This window comes from Hyperolius riggenbachi, chromosome 2, assembly GCF_040937935.1.
Source record: "Hyperolius riggenbachi isolate aHypRig1 chromosome 2, aHypRig1.pri, whole genome shotgun sequence".
In the NCBI taxonomy this organism is placed as follows: domain Eukaryota; kingdom Metazoa; phylum Chordata; class Amphibia; order Anura; family Hyperoliidae; genus Hyperolius; species Hyperolius riggenbachi.
Window position 1 is genome coordinate 312,120,602 of NC_090647.1, and position 20,930 is coordinate 312,141,531.

Consider the following 20,930-nt stretch of genomic DNA (forward strand, 5'->3'; position numbering starts at 1 on the left):
CATCTGAGCTTGCAGATTTCCCATGGACTGCAGAGCATAGAGACGTGTGGGAGACCTTTCAATGCAGGCAATCTGAACTGTGATCCGATGACAAAAATCCAGTCTGCTGATCACCATTTCCTATGACAAGATTAGGGATAGGTGATCATGTACACTTACCCAAATCCAATTCTAGAGCAATCAACTTTAAAAACAATTCATCCCAACTGTATCTGTTCATGCTGGGTCATACTTTTGCTTTAGTAAAGCACAATATTAATGTTGCTACATTCACAGGATTTCAGATAGGCATTGTTCAAGAGCAGCCATGCCATAAATATTTGCCTTCTCCACCCCTCCGTGCTGCTGGATGAGGTCTTTGCACGAGAGGTTCTTCTGGGCCAATGTTGTGAGAAGATCTTGCAATACAGTCACCACTTCTAAGTCAACAGACTGTGGAGAAACCTGACCCAGAAGAGACAGCACATCCTTCAGCCAACCAGACTCAAGCACTAGAGAGTACAACCAAGGCAAAAGAGGAAGGCAGGCAGTGAAGGCTTGTACTCCAAGGAACCACAGCTCAGACATGTCCTCCCAGGCCTCAGAATACTCTTTGCAAAGTACAAAATGCTGTTTTTCTGTATCAGGGTCAGTGGATGCCACATGGGAATGGCTCAAGAAATGAATGGAGGCCTTGAAGAAGTCTCTAGATGTATTCTCTTCCAAAGCTGCGAAAACATCAGAAAGCATTCAGTTGTAACTGAAAGTGTTGTCATAGGGGGAAAAAAAAGAAAAAAAAAAAACTACTTATCTTGAGGGAAAAAAATAAATAAATCGATCACCTAACCACCAATATTGTTCACCGACATCCTGATGAAAATGAATTAATCTCCCTAGCAGTAAGGACGAGCCTGACTTGTCCAGCAGAAAAATACTGAACACGGTATTGACAAGTCAGGCTTGTCCATGCTGCGAGGAAGATTTCTAGCGGTTCTGCATCACCGGCTCTGCTTTATTTGGTTCTCTGAGCTTCCGTAGGACTGACGGATGCCTGTCGGTACATGGTGGGTAGCAAAGATCGCTTGTGCCAACCTGCATCCATCAGTCCCAAGGAAGCCCACATGGAGCAGGCAGGGGCAGAGCAGTGCAGCAACATGTCCCCCTCCCTTCCTTCTTTGCAGTCCCTCTCCCTTCTGAACCTTTGCCCCTCCCTTCCGATCTTCCCTTCCGCCGTCCGTCCCTTCCAATCCTTCCCCCGATCCTCACTACTCCTTTCTGATCCCCAAGCGCCGCTGTAAGTTGAGCAAAGGGGGTATTACTCACCAAGACTTTCTCCAGCGAAGACCACATACTGTTCACAGTATCAGGGACGCGGCTTCATGTCTTTATCATGCTGCGTTCCCGGTATTGTAAACAGTAGCCCAGAATTGCAGAGGAGAACGGGCGATCAGAGCTGGAGAGAGCCTCGATATGTAATATCCCCACTCATCTCACAGCGCCGCACAGGGATCGGGAGGGAGGGTATTTACCTGGCTTACCTATACTATGCAACTTATAGCTGAATAACCTATACTGTGGAACTTATAACTGGCTTAACTATACTGTGGCACCTATAGTTGCCATACTTATACTTACACTTAGTTGCCTTACCTATACTGGGGACACTCATACCTGGCATACCTATACTGTGGAACCTATAGCTGGCTTACCTATACTGTGGAAATTATAGCTGGGGTATAGGTACAATATAGGTAAATGGCTTACCTATACTGTGGCATCTATAGCTGCCTTATCTATACTGGGGACACTCATACCTGGCTTACCTATACTGTGGAACCTATAGCTGGCTTACAGGTACAATATAGGTAAATGGCTTACCTATACTGTGGCATCTATAGCTGCCTTACCTATATTGTGGCACCTATAGTTGCCTTACCTATACTGGGGACACTCATACCCAGCTTACCTATACTGTGGAACCTATACTGTGGCACCTTTAGCTGCCTTACCTATATTGTGGCACCTATAGTTGCCTTACCTATACTGGGGACACTCATACCTGGCTTAACTATACTGTGGAACCTATAGCTGGCTTACCTATACTGTGGCACCTATAGCTGGTTAACCTATACTGGGGCATATACTCACCACTGGCGTGTTGATCCCTCGTCGTGTACATCCGATGGCTTTCCCAGTGTCCTCTTCCATGTCCCTCGGCGGATTTGCTATTCCCTTGGCGATAACATGTTCCCAGGCAATCAGTGTTGATGACGCCAAGGTCACGCAGCGTCATCAACATCTGGCAGCAAACTAATTATTGAATTCAATACAAAAACTCGTATTAAATTCAATATTTAAAGAAAGTAAGTAAAAAAAAAATGCTTGAAAATTTTTGCACATAAATCCTGGGGAAATTGAGTGCCAGGGAGGTTAAAGTGTAATCAAGCTGAAGACTGCCATGACAAAGAAAACTGAACTTGGACTTTTTGAAAGTGGTGTCATTTCCACAAAACATGTCGGGACGCTCGGTGGATCTATCCCTGCTCCTGCGGACACTCCTGAGCTTGCCAGTGATCTACAGTTCTTCCCTGGACTAAAGATTCTGCTCATAACTATTGCTGGTGCATATTGCACCTCACACCTGATGCCCAATTGTTTGTCCATGCTGTTTCATCCCGGGGCTCACTAGTTCATGTCAGTTTATGTTTATGCTCATTTATGCACTTATATTTGATTTGTTTTGGTGGTTGTTGTCACACAGTTTATTGGCCTATATATACACTGAAGCCCTTTTGAATTTTTATCTCACTGTGATCACATTGCTGATACTTTGGAACCCAGTTTCTATAGTCAGAGCAGGGCCCTATTGGAACTGAATGTCTAGGTAAAAAAATAATGAAAAGAAATTAAAAAATAAAATAAAATTGTAATATATGTGTGTGTGTGTGTGTGTGTGTGTGTGTGTGTGTGTGTGTGTGTGTGTGTGTGTGTGTGTGTGTGTGTGTGTGTGTGTGTACACACACACACACACACACACACACACACACACACACACACACACACACACACAAACAAATGTATTGTGTCCTTGGAATATTAAAGTTTTTATGCATATAACTATATGTCATGATGCAGGCAGGTGGTTATAAATATGCTTTTTAGTTGTTGTTTTTTTACAATTATGTATATTATTGAAATTTTGGGAGATGAAATAAAGTATTTTTGACCTTTTCAGTAAATACTCAGTGGTGCTATTTTCTTGAACTAGTGTTTTGCTATTTTGCTATTTATGCTATTTGCCAGGAGGTCGCAATAGCAGCATAGGGGGTGCTATACAGGCTGGGAACGCGAAGAATCACTCGCGTTCCCATGCCTGTCGGCCGGTGACGGCGAAACCGGAAGTCGTCGCCGGCGGGTGCACAAGCATCTAACCGGGGCTGCGAGGGCACAGATTGTCTGCAGGGGGCTGAGGGAAGCCCCAGGTGAGTTAATCTCATTTTTTTTGGTTCACTTTAGGTTCACTTTAAGAAAAAACATGCAATAATTAGTGTTGATACCTGGAGTTTCAACTAGTAAGCGGCTCATCATCAGTCCCAGAGTAGAAATATTTGCTACCAAGGTCATGTGACCTTCCTTAGGTAACAGAACAGAAAGAGACTGCATTAGAAGTTTCAACAAGGTCACAAAGCAGCTTTCCTGGCTATTATAAAAAGGAACAAAAAGGAAAATTAGTCATGCAGATCAAAAGCAATTGAAAATTCATTTTGTGTATGCAAAGTTAAAAAGTAAGCATCCAAAAATATATTTTATACACTGTAAACTGTTACCATTGCTGTGTCCTTTATGGAGAGTAAAACTTTTGGTAGAACTGACTCATGTAACTCTACACTACACCATCTTGATAGCTTAGTGTACATGTTTAAAATGATTGAAAACCTACACTGCATTATGGAAACTGAGCTTTTACATTGTCTTAAATCTACTGAATTATAATATGCAAGGTATGGATGCACACTACAACAAACATGCAACCACTTCACTAACTTTAATAGCCTTTTCATTCCTTATGGCGGTCATTTAAACTTTTTACAGCAAATTGGGCCTCCCATTACTAATATCCCTTTGCCTTATTACACAGGGCCAAGCTACAACTAAAAAAAAAAAAAAAAAAAAAAAAAAAAATACATTACTGTATATTCTATATTACACACACAATCTGCTAATCAATTTATATTATGCAATTGAGCCCTTTCTAAAATGTGAAAAATCTGCTTTCATACATAATATTAAACGAATATAAATATATGACATGTTTAATAAACTGGCATAGCACCAAAACGTGGTCACCTAAATGTTGTCCAGCTTCATCATTACATTTACAATGGCAAGCCCTAAACCCGCCGTGGTCCAGAAGAAGCTACACTGCGAAACAATTGTTGACCGGAGGGTTTCTGTGGGTGATGCCACCTGGAAGGTTGATGTGTAGAACATTATTGTGATATTGCAAAGCTGTTTGCTGTACTGGTGCGCACACACCCATAAATCGCCACACTAAAGAAACTGGTGCCCATGTGTTTGTGTCGATGGAGATTACGGTTAATAATAATATCCTACCCAACAAGTGATGGCTCGGTCACCACCAGGTTGAGGAAGACACCACAGCAGCTTTGCATGCTTAGCTCTGCGACATGTTTTGCATCCGGGATTAATTCATCCTCCTTGGAAAACACCTCCCACTGCAGCTGAAAGTAGTCACATAGCAGCGCGGGGATCTTATCAGAGATTAGTATTCTTCTTGGAAGTTCTTCAGCACTCAGATGGCACATAGCAGGAAGCAGGAACCTGAAACATTAGCCAGTGTCATTAATAATACTACTACAATAAGTAAATATATATATATATATATATATATATATATATATATATATATATATATATATATATATATATATATATATATATATATATATATATATATATATATATATATATATACACACATATATATATATATATATATATACATACATACATATATATACACACACACACACACACACACACATACATACTTACATACTTACATACATACATACATACACACACACACTTTATCAAGGCTAAACTATTCAACACATAGTTCAAGTGCGGAGATGGCACACCTTACCCAAGATGTGGGTGCTATGGCCTGTGGATACTGAGCCCCAGCATCCAAGAATTTCACAGCAAGGTAAAAAAGTCCAGGTCAGCACACCTTTTCAAAATGCAGATTTTCTCAATTTATTGCTTCATAAGCACGTGAAAACTGACAATTGTTTCGGGGCCACGGCGGGTCCCCTTCTTCAGATAGTGCAAACAAACGTATAAACTATTCAACAATGCACTCTGGTTACCACTAATCATTCACACAAATAAGAGCTTTTACGTTCATATTTAATAAGCAATGACATACAAATTCTTGCTCAAAAACTTGCACACACGGGAAAAAGAAATGTGGGATCATCAATAAAATAAAACGTGTTATTCAAGAAAATATCCTCCAAACTTGACCATCAACGCCATCAGAAACCACCCTGGTGCAGAAAGACAAATTTCAGTCCCTTTAAATGGTTACAATTGTGTAAAAGACAAAGCAAGCATAAACTTCAAGTCATTATTATTGCTCCATATTTATACAGCTCCAATATCTTCTGCAGTGCTTTAGGTACCGTTAGGCTTTTGGGATGTGGGAGGAGATTGGATTCCCCAGAGGAAACCCAAGTAGTAATAATAATTCCCTTTTTTTGTATAGCGCTTTTCTCCTGTCGGACTCAGAGCGCACTCAGTAGACAGTAGCGGTTTTCGGGAGTCTTGCCTAAAGAACTCCTTAATTAATAGGTGCTGGCTTACTGAACAGGAAGAGCCGAGATTTGCACCCAGGTCAGAGGCAGAGCCTTTAACCACTACACTATCCAGCCTCTTTTACACAGAACGTTGAATAGTGTGCTCAGAAAGCAGTTACCAGGCGTCAGTGAGCAGATACCAGGCAGCAACAATCAGTTACCAGGCGTCAGTGAGCAGTTGTGAGAGGCATTTCATTACCTAACAGTCTGTGGAAAGGAGGCCTAAAAGTAAGAAGGATTCACAACAGAGCTAGTCAGGTGCAGGGTGGTAGAACAAGTAAATGATTAATATCTGGAAGATAGTTGACCTAATCTACCACTAACAATAGTGTATGACTGAATATAGAGAGTCAATAAAATCCTAATAATTTTGAGTTGATGCAAACTAGAAGTAAATTTTATGCAAATATACATAGCTTGGAATTGGATTAACTAGATTAAGTGGTCATCTTGGTTATAAGTAGGATAAGTTTTATTGAGACATTTTTCATAGAACAGTAACATACAGTCTAGCATGCAGTTTCACCCTAAGCAGGAGAATGAATATACAGTCAAATACGGAAAATAGACTCCGAAAATAACATTGTAACGAGGGGAAGAGGAAGATTAAAGGTGGCCATATATATAACGATTTTACTGTACGATCGGCCATTCGATTATTTTATAGAATCAAGACAATTGAGTGTGTTGCAGTATTGCCAATCGCTGAAAAGTGGCTGATTTCACAAATTGACCAGCTTAATCAATTGAGCAGAATTCAAGGTATTGGTTGATCATACAGGAATCAGCTACTGTTCAGAATCAGATGTCATTCGATCGACTCAAACAATTTTTGTATGCAGAGCATGGAGACACACCATCAGTTAGATCGATTAGTGAAGCTGAATTGCATAGGATATCGCCTGTAGTGTGTGGGCCACTAATTGATCAACTTTCGTTGAGCGCTTTGTCGATTGTATCTGAATTGCTAGATGTATGGCTAACTTTAAGAGGGCCTCTAGAGAAAATCCTAAAATCCGTCAGCCTGCAAGTATAACAGTTATATTTACCCGAGACGCCTTGTCCTGCGATGCCGTCCCAAAGTCCCTGCATCACCCAACTTCCGGCGCCTGGCCTCACCTCCTCTCTCTCCGCAGAGAAAATGCCAAGCTATTTACTGTAGTAAGTAGCTTGGCGGTTTTCTCCGGGGAGAGAGAGGAGGCAGAGATTTACTCTGGGAGGTACCAGGATTTACTCTGGAGGTCCTCTTTAAGGGTATGTACACACATCCAATTTTTTTAATAACTGTGTTGCTTTCTACTATTGCATACATACAAAGGAAATGGGACAGTGAACCAAGGCTGCTGTCCTAATACAGTCACCTACGACTGATTGAGAACAGACAGTTCTCTTTGTCAGCATAAGCAGATGATCTAATGATGCTTATGCTGACACTCCTCCACCCCACCAAGGTGATAAGGAATAGTAAAGAAGACAGAGGAAGAGGAAAAGGGAAGTTAAATTGGGAAATTATGCTGTAGGTTGCTGAGCTGTACAAAGTTTGGAAACTGCCATATTGTCCAGTTAGGAAACTCCAGTTGTATGCAAGGTTTCCAAATACTTTGGATTTTTTTTTTTTTTTTAATGGGAGTCTCTATCCATTTCAGCCCGCTGGGATTTTTCACCTTATGCAACAGGGCAATTTTCACCTCCCATTAATTCGCCTATAACTTTATCACTACTTACCATAATGAATTGATCTAGATCTTGTTTTTTTCCCGCCACCAATTAGGCTTTCTTTGGGTGGTACATTTTGCTAAGAATTATTTTTTTCTAAATGCATTTTCACAGGAATATTAAGAAAAAAATGAAAAATGCATTATTTCTCAGTTTTCGGCCATTATAGCTTTAAAATAATACATGCTACCATAATTAAAACCTATGTATTTTATTTGCCCATTTGTCTCGGTTATTATATGTTCGCACATTGTATTATATAACGTTCGCAATATACCCTCTTCATTCACATGCATATTTAAAAAGATCAGACCCTTAGGTAACTATTTATGTTTTTTTTTTTTTTATTGTATGTGAGGAAACACGGAAAAGCCGCCGCAAGGGCTCAGAGTGAGGCGGCAGTTTCCGCGTCTAACATGGCGGCACAAAGCGAAGAAACCGCCACATGGGCAGAGCGGTGGAGTCCGCGTTGGATGTGGCAGATTGCACGCATGGCAAAGCAGCTGACATTGCGGCTGGACGCGGGGAAACCGCCGCTCGCTTGGAGAGCGGGGCGACGGTTTCCGCATCTGAATCAGTGGTCACATTACAAGACATGTCTGGTGTGGCTGGGACTGCTAGTCCACACAGGTTCAGAAGGGCGCGCGCGCTGAGAGGCAGAGCTTATATGACAGCCAGAAAAGGGTCAGCTGACCAGGCCGGGTCAGCTGACATTTTCACCACCTGCCATTGGTCCAGCACTTAGGGGAGGCGCTGGAGAGCGCTTTGCTATATGTACTGGGTGCTGGTCATTCTCTGGTTGTCTGCCGTTGCGATCACTACGTGGTAGCACTCAGACCTTGTCTGTATCTGTGTTCTAGCATAGTTTCCAAAGGTGTTGACGATCAAGGAACTCACACCTTAGCATTAGGAATATTGAACTGTATTACCGTATTTGGCGCCGTATAAGACGCACTTTTTCTCCCCCAAAAATGGGGAGAAAAAGTCCCTGCGTCTTATACGGCAAAGACAGGGAATCCCCAAATTGCAAACGCCCGCCGATCCGAACCGCCGACCCGCCGCCATGTTGGGGATTCCCTGCCTGTGTGCCCGCAGCGTTAGACTACCCCGTGCCACAGCTTTTGTCCTCTAATTACCTCCTGCCCCCCGTGTGCGACTCCCCCGGTCCCCCCTCGTGTCGCCGATATCCCAGCGTGTCTCCGATATCCTTATTGTATGTATTTCCCCCCTCAGTGTCTGCAGCATCAGCGGCTTACCAGATCCATGCCGCCGCGAGAACTGCAGACACCCGGCATCTCCATACGCTTCCTCTATTGTGCGCTTGTACTGATGACGTCATCAGTACAAGCGCACAATAGAGGAAGCGTATGGAGATGCCGGGTGTCTGCAGTTCTCGCGGCGGCATGGATCTGGTAAGCCGCTGATGCTGCAGACACTGAGGGGGGAAATACATACAATAGGGATATCGGAGACACGCTGGGATATCGGAGGCACGCAGGGAAGACCGGGGGAGTTGCACATGGGGGGCAGGAGGTGATTAGAGGGCAAAAGCTGAGGCACGTGTGGGTGGGGACAGGACACAGGAGGACACATAGGGAGAAGGGGCACACATTAGGACACATGGGGCACACATTAGGACACATGGGGCACACAGCAGGACACATTGGGCACACAGCAGGACACATGGGGGCACACAGCAGGACACATGGGGGCACACAGCAGGACACATGGGGGCACACAGCAGGACAGATGTAGGACAGATGGGGCACACAGGAGTACCATTTGGGGGATAACATGTACAAGACGCTCCTGGAACACGGACGCCCCAGGTTTAGTATATATATATTTTTTCCCCTGGTTTTAGCCCTCTAAACCTGGGTGCGTCTTATATTCCGGAGCATCTTATACGGCGCGAAATACGGTATTTGTTATGACCTTCTGCCTGTCTGACCATCCCTCTGAACTGATTCTGTACCTTGCTATTTCTGTTACCCTGTTGCCAATCTCTGCTCGTTCCTGGACTCTGTATTTGCCTCCTGATTCTGTACTGTGCTATTCTGATACTCCGTTGCCTAACCCTGTCTGTTTATTGTATTCCGTATCTGCCTCCTGAATCTGTACCTTATCTGTCTGTGTGTTAACGACCTGGCTTGCCGACCTCGAGAACTGGCCTTACTGTTAGAGGCAGTTCCCAGACCTGTTAGTGACACCCTCCCTCTCGGGTGTCACTCACGCTCTGTCCTTCCTCCCCTCAGCCTAGCTCCTCCCTCCTGGAGAGTCTAGGCCAGAGGAAGGAACATACTTCTGGAGAAGTACTCAAAGTATACTGTTGCATCTAACACATTACATTACATTGTATTTTTTATTTTTCCATTAAAAATGTTATTTGGGTAATTTTTGTTAAACAGTTAATTTTAAATGTAATAATGTGGGTTTATTTTATTTAAAAAAATGTATGTAGATGTAGTTTTACTATTTGGCCACAGTGAGTTTTTTCTTTTTTTTATAGTCCTGGAAACGAGAGCTCACTTCCAGGAAGCACTAGGAGGACGGGAAACTTTTTTTTTTTTCAGAAAGACTGAGGCCTCTGATAAGAAACCATTGGTTTTTCTGCCGGGGACCTAGATCGATGAATGGGAACTATATTCCAAGTCATTGATCTCTGACGTAACGGGGGGCGGCACGAGGGTGTGTGCGCGATCGTGCAGCATCTGCCGCCTGGATGTGACAATCATGCCCAGCCGGCAGTATTGGTTAAAGAGACCCTTAAAGGGATACTGTAGGGGGGTCAGGGGAAAATGAGTTGAACTTACCCGGGGCTTCTAACGGTCCCCCGCAGACATCCTGTGCCCACGCAGGCACTCACCGATGCTCCGGGCCCCGCCTCCGGTTCACTCCTGGAATTTCAGACTTTAAAGGTCTGAAAACCACAGCGCCTGCGTTGCCATGTCCTCGCTGCCGCTGATGTCACCAGGAGCGCACGGCTGGTGTCCCATGCCCACGATCGGATCCTCCTGGCCCCCACCTACTTTCACTTCGCCGGCAGGCCTGGCCACATGTAGGCTTCTACGCGTTCCCGTCTGCAATAGCATCCTGCGCAGGGTGCTCTTGCGGACGGAAACGCGTAGAAGGAGACGCGTTGGCCGAAAATGAAAGTAGCTGGCGGCGGGGGACAGGAGGATCCAATCATGACTTCAAGGGCACTGAATAGCTGCAGGGGGGCTGGTAGAAGCCCCAGGTGAGTAAAACCGATTTTTTTTTTTATTGACTTAAGGATCCCTTTAAAGGGGTTCTGTGGAGGCTTAAATAAATTGCTAATAAAAAATTAAAACAGTTCATTCACCTTTGTTTGCTTATTTCAATTCTTTACAATTGTCATTTTAGCAGCCAAGTCAGTCAGCGACTCTATGCCACCAACAAGCAGGACCAAACAGAGGTCTTTTCATACATCTACAGTGGTTTGCAAAAGTATTCAGCCCCCTTGAATTCCACGTGAAAGACCAATACAAAGTGGTGTACACGTCAGTAGTGGCACGAAAATTATACGATTCCAAACATTTTTTACAAATCAATAACTGCAATGTGAGGTGTGCGTAATTATTCAGCCCCCTATGGTCTGAGTGCAGTCAGTTGCCCATAGACATTGCCTGATGAGTGCTAATGACTAAATAGAGTGCACCTGTGTGTAATCTAATGTCAGTACAAATACAGCTGCTCTGTAACGGCCTCAGAGGTTGTCTAAGAGAGTTGTCTAAGAGAATACTGAGAGCAACAAAACCATGAAGTCCAAAGAACACACCAGACAGGTCAGGGAAAAAGTTATTGAGAAATTTAAAGAAGGCTTAAGGTGGCCATACACTGGCCCGATTCGCGGCCGTTTCGACAGCGGATTCGATCCTGGGATCGAATCTGCTGCCAATCGTTCGCGCTAAACGCACCCGCCGATCCGATTTCCTCCCGAAATCGGATCGGTCCGTCGATCACGCCGTGCGGGAAATTACCCTCGATCGCCCGCGGGTAGGGAGCGCGTCGCTAGCGGCGGCCGATCCGATCAGGTATACATTACCTGACGCTGGCTCCCGGGCGTCTTCTCCGCATCTGTTCCGCGCTGCACCCGCTCCATCCCGGCGCTTCCTGTCACTGCAGTGACCAGGAAGTTCAAATAGAGGGCACTCTACTTGAACTTCCTGGTCACGGAGTGACAAAGGAAGCGCCGGGATGGAGCGGGTGCAGCGTGGAGAAGATGCGGAGAAGATGCCCGGGAGCCAGCATCAGGTAATGTATGCACAGATTGTGATCGGTTTCAGGCTGAAATCGATTCACAATCTGTTTGCAGTAAAGGCAGCCATACGATCCCTCTCTGATCAGATTCGATCAGATAGGGATCTGTCAGCTGGTCGATCTAATAGCAAATCGACCAGTGTATGGCTACCTTTAGGTTACAAAAAGATTTCCAAAGCCTTGAACATCCCACAGAGCACTGTTCAAGCAATCATACAGAAATGGAAGGAGTATGGCACAACTGTAAACCTACCAAGACAAGGCCGTCCACCTAAACTCACAGGCCAAACAAGGAGAGCACTGATCAGAAATGCAGTCAAGAGGGCCATAGTGACTCTGGATGAGCTGCAGAGATCTACAGCTCAGGTGGGGGAATCTGTCCATAAGACAACTATTAGTCATGCACTGCACAAAGTTGGCCTTTATGGAAGAGTGGCAAGAAGAAAGCCATTGTTAACAGAAAAGCATAAGAAGTCCCGTTTGCTGTTTGCCACAAGCCATGTGGGGGACACAGCAAACATGTGGAAGAAGGTGCTCTGGTCAGATGAGACCAAAATGGAACTTTTTGGCCAAAATGCAAAACGCTATATAAGTCGGAAAACTAACACTGCACATCACTCTGAACACACCATTCCCACTGTCAAATATGGTGGTGGCAGCATCATGCTCTGGGGGCGCTTCTCTTCAGCAGGGACAGGGAAGCTGGTCAGAGTTGATGGGAAGATGGATGGAGCCAAATGCAGGGCAATCTTGGAAGAAAACCTCTTGGAGTCTGCAAAAGACTTGAGACTAGGGCAGAGGTTCACCTTCCAGTAGGACAACGACCCTAAAGATAAAGCCAGGGCAACAATGGAATGGTTTAAAACAAAACATATCCACGTGTTAGAATGGCCCAGTCAAAGTCCAGATCTAAATCCAATCGAGAATCTGTGGCAAGATCTGAAAATTGCTGTTGACAAACACTGTCCATCTAATCTTAATGAGCTGGAGCTGTTTTGGAAAGAAGAATGGGCAAGGATTTTAGTCTCTAGAGGTGCAAAGCTGGTAGAGACATACCCTAAAAGACTGGCAGCTGTAATTGCAGCAAAAGGTGGTTCTACAAAATATTGACTCAGGGGGCCGAATAATTATGCACACCCCACTTTGCAGTTATTTATAAAAAATGTTTGGAATCATGTATGATTTTCGTTCCACTTCTCATGTGTACACCACTTTGTATTGGTCTTTCACGTGGAATTCCAATAAAATTGATTCACGTTTGTGGCAGTAATGTGACAAAATGTGGAAAACTTCAAGGGGGCCGAATACTTTTGCAAACCACTGCAAGTGGATTATTATTTATTATTATTCATATTTAGTATTTATATAGTGCTGACATCTGCTGCGCTGTACAGAGTATATTGTCTTGTCACTAAACTGTCCCTCAGAGGAGCCCACAATCTAATCCCTACCATAGTCATATATCTATGCATGTATCGTGCAGTCTATATGGCAAATTTAGGGGGAAACCAATTAACTTATCTGTTTACAAACTCTGTGCAGATAGCGGCCTAGCTGGGATTTGAACCAGGGACCCAGAGCCTCAAGGTGAGAGTGCTAACCACTACGCCACCGTGCTTACCAATAGGCATGAAAAAGTAGTGGTTTAAAAGGCATTATATTGACAGGGTGTGAAAATATCACCTAGGAAAACTCAGGAGAAAAAGTTAATTGCATATGCGTCCATAAGTCCAAAAGAAGGGTGAAATATGTAAGCAAAGGTGTGTAGATGACTGTGAAGAGAAAGTAACATTCTGATGTCAAGTTTATTCCTAGATCGCTGTCCTGCACTTTGGTTTTTCAGGATTAATATTCAATCCTGAGATGGAAAAAGCCTTTGGTCTTCAGCACACTGGGTAGTGAAGTATCTTACTGTATCACAAAAAAAAGACCCACCATTTCCACCCAGTTAATGCTGCTATTTGCCCTGATGGTACACATTAAATTTTTAACAGCCAAAATTAAAGAGAGCAGGTAGCCTTGATGAGTGCTTCTGTATATTGCAAACGGGGTTAAAGGTAAACCTATGTATCGAAATTCTGCACTGGGTATGGAGTGTAGTGTGTCAAAAAAACAAACAAAAAACCTTACATATGTCGAATAAGACAAAACCTGGGATTTTGATCATCATAAAATAGATCATCATGCTAGGCAACTGGTATTGTTTAAAAGGAAATTATTATGTCTGCCTCCATATCCCTCGCTACAGTAGTCCTTTAACCACTTTGTCTTCCTTGACGTATAAAACGTCAAGGAGGACAGGCGCGCTCCCACGGCCGATCGCGCACGTGCAAGCGCACTCCCGGCCGCGGATTCGGTAGCCACGGAATCAATGTATCGGGCTATGGAGCCCGATCACTGATTCCTCTCCCCCGCTGAAAAAGCGACAGCTTCTCTCAGAAGCTTCGCTTTTTCTGAAGCTATGTCCCTCTAAGCGTACATTGAACGCTTAGAGTGACGTCATGTAAACAAAATCGAGATTGCCATCTTGTGGCCAAAAAGTAAAACTACAAGTTTAAGTTAAAAGACACAACAATACACAAATATATCCCCAAATAAAACACTTTTATATCCCACCCTCCCAAAAATGCCCACATAAAATGTTTAATAAAAAAAAACAAAAACAAAAAAAAAAACATTACTATAAAAAAAAAACAAAAACAAAAAAACACATTAATATTTACCTAAGGGTCTAAACTTTTTAAATATCTATGTAAAGATGAAATATTTCTTTCTATTTTTTTTTTTTATAAGCTTGTAAATAGTGATGAATGCAAAACGGAAAAAATGCTCTTTTATTTCCAAATAAAATATTGTCGCGATACATTGTGATAGGGACATAATTTAAACGGTGAAATAACCGTGACAAATGGGCAATTACAATACGTGGGTTTTAATTATTGAGGCATGTATTATTTTAAAACTATAATGGCCGAAAACTGACAAATAATGAATTTTTTCATTTTTTTTCTTATTCTTACTGTTAAAATGCATTTACAGTAAGGTAGCTCTTAGCAAAATGTACCCCCCAAAGAAAGCCTAATTGGTGGCGGAAAAAACAAGATATAGATAAGTTCATTGTGATAAGTAGTGATAAAGCTATAGGCTAATGAATGGGAGGTGAACATTCCTCGGATGCATAAAGTGAAAACGACAGAGCTTAAAGAGACTCTGTAACATCAAAAACCTCCCCTGGGTGGTACTCACCTCGGGTGGGGGAAGCCTCCGGATCCTAATGAGGCTTCCCACGCTGTCCTCTGTCCCACGGGGGTCTCGCTGCAGCCCTCCGAACAGCCGGCGACAGACCCGACTGTAGCTTAAATATTTACCTTTGCTGGCTCCAGTGGGGGCGCTGTGGCTGCTTTCGGCACGGAAATAGACGGAAATACCTGATCTCCGCCGGGTCCGCTCTACTGCGCAGGCGCCGGAAACTTGCGCCGGCGCAGTAGAGCAGACCCGACGGCGATCGGGTATTTCCGCTTACTTCGGAGCCGACAGCCGTCAGAGCGCCTGCGCAGGAGCCGGGAAGGTAAATATTGACGTCACCGCTGCACGGAGGGCTGCAGCGAGACCCCTGAGGGATGGAGGACGGCGTGGGAAGCCTCATTAGGATCCGGAGGCTTCCCCCACCCGAGGTGAGTACCCCCCAGGGGACGTTTTGTCGTTACAGTTCCTCTTTAAGTGGTTACGCTGGCCATACATCACTTGGTTTTAGCTGCTGGGAGCACTGGAAAGAATCTTAAAGCGGTATTGTCACCATAAAAATCAAATTTCAACAGCAACTTGTTCTGAGTGTATTAAAGGAATACTCAAGGCAAAAGAATAAAATGATAGTTACTCACCCGGGGCATTCCTCAGCCCCCTGAAGCTGGATGGTGCCCTCGCAGCCCCGCTCCGATCGTCCTGTCCCCGCCGGCGTCTACTTCCGGGTTCAGCGACAGCCGCCGACAGGCTGGGAACGCGGCTGATTCTCCACGTTCCCAGCCGCTATATCACCCTCTATGCTGCTATAACGTGTGTGTATATATATATATATATATATATATATATATATATATATATATATATATATATATATATATATATATATATATATATATATATATATATATATATATATATATATATATATATATATATATATATATATATATATATATATACACACACACACACACACATATATATATATATATATATACACACACACACACGTTATAGCAGCATAGAGGGTGATATAGCGGCTGGGAACGCGGAGAATCAGCCGCGTTCCCAGCCTGTCGGCGGCTGTCGCTGAACCCGGAAGTAGCCGCCGGCGGGGACAGGACGATCGGAGCGGGGCTGCGAGGGCACCATCCAGCTTCAGGGGGCTGAGGGATGCCCCGGGTGAGTAAATATAATTTCTTTTTTTTTTTGCCTTAAGTATTCCTTTAAGTGATAAAGATGCTAATCCTGCATTCAAAACGTTTTCTGCTGTTATGTTTTGGAGTTATCACATACTTAGGAGCACTGGCCCTAGTGCCAAACAGTGCCAAAAAGTTGAATGCTGGGAGTTCATTTTATCTATAATATATTCCTCTTCCATTTTTTTTTTTTTGCAATTCAAGTTTATTATCAAATAAATTGAATACAATAAAACCTTTTTGAAACATATACATGAAATAAAATGCGTATGAGTATCCTTTTATATGACATACAGAATAAAACCTTATATAATCATAGCTGATTGTAAGGACATAATAATCAAGGAAACAAGTTTAGGTGTAGGTTTATGTAACATTTGAAAAATATACTTACGCTAGTGACATGTTTCTACTTGGGAGAATTAGACCTAATTCAGAGTATTCCTGTCCCCATCAATAGGTCGCTCACCCGGACTTTGCTTGTCTCAGCCCGCTCTCTAGAGAAATTAGGGGTTGTCTAAGGCGACTCAGAGTTGGATTGAAGGATAGGCTCTTGTTCCCTTAAAAGGGAATTGCCTAACCAGGGTTCATAAGTTGCTTGTATTCCTCTGTGCATTGGAACGCATTCCAGACTGACCATGTGATGGTATACTGTTCTGCTCTATCTCGAGACAGTAGAATCATATGCTCCATAGTTTCAACGCCCTCCACCCGTTTCAACCAGCTTTTAATGGAGGGGGATTGGGGGGGATTTCCAATGTAGGGGAATCATGGCCCTAGCCGCATTGATTAGATGGATCACAATTGATCTTTTATAGGATTTAATTGATTTGTGTGTGTCGTGTAATAGTAAGCAGTTTGGAGTATGGGGAATCTTGCTTCCTGATATCTTTAATATAATACGGTGGACCTCCGTCCAGAATGGAATAATCTTAGAGCAGGACCAAAACACGTGGAGGATGTCCCCCCCAGGCGAGCCACATCTCCAGCACTGGTCTGGTGTTGATGGGGACATTTTATTTAACATATGTGGGGTTCTATACCATCTTGAGATTATTTTGAATCCAAGTTCCTGTACATGCACATTTAGGGATCCTTTATGGTTTAGTGTGAAATTTTTTTGCCATTGATCCTCTTCTATTTCATGCCCTATATCCTTTTCCCACGATTCCTGGTATTTAATTTTGGATGGAAAGGTTGCAGCCAGGAGCATCTGGTACAGGGTAGATACCAAGTGCCTATGTGGGCCACCGCTCAGTAAGAGATTTTCAAAGCCTGTCAGTGGTGATAGGCAGGTCTGTGATTTTAGAATAGATTGCAGGAAATGCCTAATTTGAAAGAACTGCCAGGAGGAGAGCGTAACATCCTCCCTAAGACGGGAGATTTCCTGCAGGGTTTTAATTTTCCCTTGTGCAATAAAATCTTTTACTCTTAGGATTTTGCCATCAGACTGAGGAAAGAGAAAGGGGATGTCAGCTGCAGGTGTAAAGGCACGATTATTACATAATGGTGTTAGTGGTCCAGAAAGTTGTGTCATACCCAGGTTAGGTAGTTTCTGTCGGATGCATTTCACCGAGGCTGTCATAAGAGGATGTTGCCATGATTGTAACTTGAGACCAGAGCAATCTGTGCACCCCAATACAGTGACTGGGCATTCCGCTGTCTCCTGCTCAACAGCGACCCAAGGTTTAGGGTTTTCAAGGGAGTTCCACTCTATAACCCTGCTCAACTGGGAGGCCATGTGATATTTTTGAAGGTCTGGCAAACCCGTCCCCCCCAGATCTTTAGGAATTGAAAGTGTAGCGCTTTTAACTCTGGGAGGTTTACCTCCCCATATGAACCGGTTAATTCGTTTTTGTAATTGTTTCAGAAATATGGGGGGGGGGGGGGGGGGGAAGGTCTATCGGGACACATTGGCTTATGTACAAAAGCCTCGGCAAAACATTCATTTTATCGAGGCCATTCTACCAAACCAGGAAATGTGATTTTGTGCGTCCCACCTTAATAGGTCGTCCTTTATGGAGCTGCCTATCCTATCAAAATTAGCCAGGAAAAGTCCTTTCAAGTCTCTTGTGAACTCTATTCCCAGATATCTAAGAGAGTCAGTTGCCCAGTGGAAGTTGAATGCTGCTTTGCAACTATCTACCGTCCCCCTATCCAATGAGATGTTCAAGGCCTGGGATTTGTGAAAATTTATTTTTAAGTTGGAAATTTTTCCAAATTCCTTGAATTTGTTAATTAATATTGGTAGGGATATCATGGGGTTGAGCAAAAAAAAAGAGCAAATCGTCAGCAAAAGCCGCAACAACATGATATGAGTGCCCTATTTTCAAGCCTTGGATATCTGGGTCTGCCCTGACTGCATTTAGAAAGGGTTCCAAAGTCAGAATGTAAATTACGGGAGACAGGGGACATCCCTGTCTCGTCCCATTTGTGATTTTGAACATGCCCGATAGAAAGCCATTGACTTTGACGCATGCCGATGGATTGGAGTATAAGAGGCCAATCCAGTTGCACATGGGGATTCCAATTCCTAGGCGTGACAGGGCCGCGTGGGTATTTTCCCACGCCACCCTGTCAAACGCCTTTTCAGCGTCGGTAGACAACAAAAAGGCCTTCAGTCCCCTCTTCTTTACATAGGCCATGATGTCAATAGTTCTCATAACGTTATCTCTGGCTTCCCAACCAGGGACAAAGCCAGCTTGGTCTGGGTTAACATGTCCTGGGATGAATGGGAGTAGGCGGTTAGCTAGAATCTTGGCCAAGATTTTTGCATCCAGATTTAGCAACGAAATTGGCCTGTAGTTGGAGCAGAACTGAGGATCTTTTTCAGGCTTCGGAATCACAGCAATATGCGCTTCCAAAAATTGTGATGAGGGAATAGTTTCTGAAGTAGTGGCATTAAAAGCTGTAATAAAGGCCGGGGCCAGTTTGTTGGAGAAAGCTTTGTAGTATTGGCTCGTGAGCCCATCTGGGCCCGGGGCTTTGTCTGTTTTCATGGCTTTAACTGCGATGAGAAATTCATCCTCCGTAAGCGGAGAGTCTAGCTCTTTTCTCTCTGCTGGTTCTAAATTTAGGCTTGCAGCACATTTAGAGAGGAAATCTTGGATTTGAGTTTTCCTAGAAGTTTCTATAGGTTGCTGTTTAGGATCCTGCAGATTATATAAGGAGGCGTAATATTTCCTGAATTCCTCAGCTATATCCTCAGTTCTGTGCAACTTTTTTTGTTGATTAGTTATCAAACACGAGACATGGGAATGGACAGATTGTTTTTTAAGTGTTCTAGCTAAATATTTTCCACTTTTATTGCCATGCTCGTAGAATATTCTTTTGGATGCTAAAAGTTTGCGTCTGGCATCGGAGTACAACAATTTGTCTAAAGCAGTTCTAGCATGGTTTAATTCCTCCAGATGGACGGAGGCTAAGGATTGTTTGTGTGTTTTTTCTAGTTTTTTAATTATCTCAAAGAATCTCAGTGCTCCTTCCTCTCTTTCTTTTTTAAGTCTAGATCCAACTCTAATAAAGTGTCCCCTAATAACGGCTTTGTGAGCTTCCCAAATCAAAAGCTTGCTGGCCTGGGACTCATTGTTTGTCTGAAAGTAAGTATCCAATGCCGCTGAGGCTGCTTGGCATCTACCCTTCTCCGCTAGGAGGTTGGGGTGAAGTCTCCAGCACCAGATTTTATTAATTCTACCAGGAATCATGAGCTGGAGGAAAACCGGGGCATGGTCTGAGATGGTTCTGGCACCTATGGACGTTTTTTTAACCATTGAAAGATCTCTCTGCTGCACAAAAAAATAGTCAATCCGCGAATATTTGTTATGTGTTATGTTGTTGTTATGTTAGAAAAATAGGTAAAGTCTCTCTCGCCTGGGTGGGAAATCCTCCACGGGTCCATCAAGGTCAAGTTTTGAAGTTTAGATTTAATAAATCTAAGAGCCTTATATGAGAGGGTTGTAGAACCATTGGAACAATCCTGAAGGGGATTCAGTGGGATGTTGAAGTCCCCTCCCAATATGAGTATTCCCTTGGCAAAATCCGCTAGCTTAGTCAGGACAGAAGCTATAAAGGTAGGTTGGTGTGTATTTGGAGCGTATATATTGGCCAGAGTAATCTCTTTTTTGGACAGTGTCCCTTTAACAAATACATATCTACCTTCTGGGTCTAGTTCGGTGTCCTCCAACATAAACGGCACATCTTTGTGGAAAAATATTGAAACACCCTCAGTTTTAGAAGTCGGGGAGGTAGCATGGAATGCCATAGGATATTTCTGGTCGAATCTTTTTGGAACATGGTTGGATCTAAGGTGTGTCTCCTGCAGGAAAGCTATTTGAGTATTTTCCCTGCGTAGATAGTCAAATACCATAGTGCGTTTTTCAGGTATGTTTAAGCCGTTTACATTGAAGGAGACCAAGTTCCATTGTGAGCAGCCCCCCTCCCCTCCAGGAGGTGTTGAGGTCTTGAGTATCATGGGGTCCATGATTCCAAGTCTCGAGGCGAGAAGGTCAGAACTAGGTAATTTAAGCTCCAGGAGCAGTATTAATAAAAGGTTATAGTGTAGGAGTTTCCAGAGCCAGGACGGTTTTAAAGATAAAAGTCGCATGTAGTCTGATAGTTTAAGGGGACAGGA

At 43.5% G+C, this 20,930-nt stretch overlaps 1 protein-coding gene across 4 annotated transcripts in view; it reads right to left on the reverse strand.

Annotated features, from left to right (window-relative positions):
• Positions 1-211: 211 nt before the first annotated feature.
• The window catches only part of NCDN (neurochondrin), a 39,277-nt gene continuing 18,558 nt past the window's right edge, over positions 212-20,930 (reverse strand). For all 4 annotated transcript variants that reach the window (XM_068269098.1, XM_068269099.1, XM_068269100.1 and 1 more), the window contains exons 5-7: positions 4,594-4,821; positions 3,537-3,679; positions 212-707 (exon numbers count right to left, since the gene is read on the reverse strand). In XM_068269098.1, the coding sequence (XP_068125199.1) occupies positions 271-707; positions 3,537-3,679; positions 4,594-4,821 (808 nt within the window). In that variant the 3' untranslated portion in view covers positions 212-270. The remainder of the gene's footprint in view (positions 708-3,536; positions 3,680-4,593; positions 4,822-20,930) is intronic.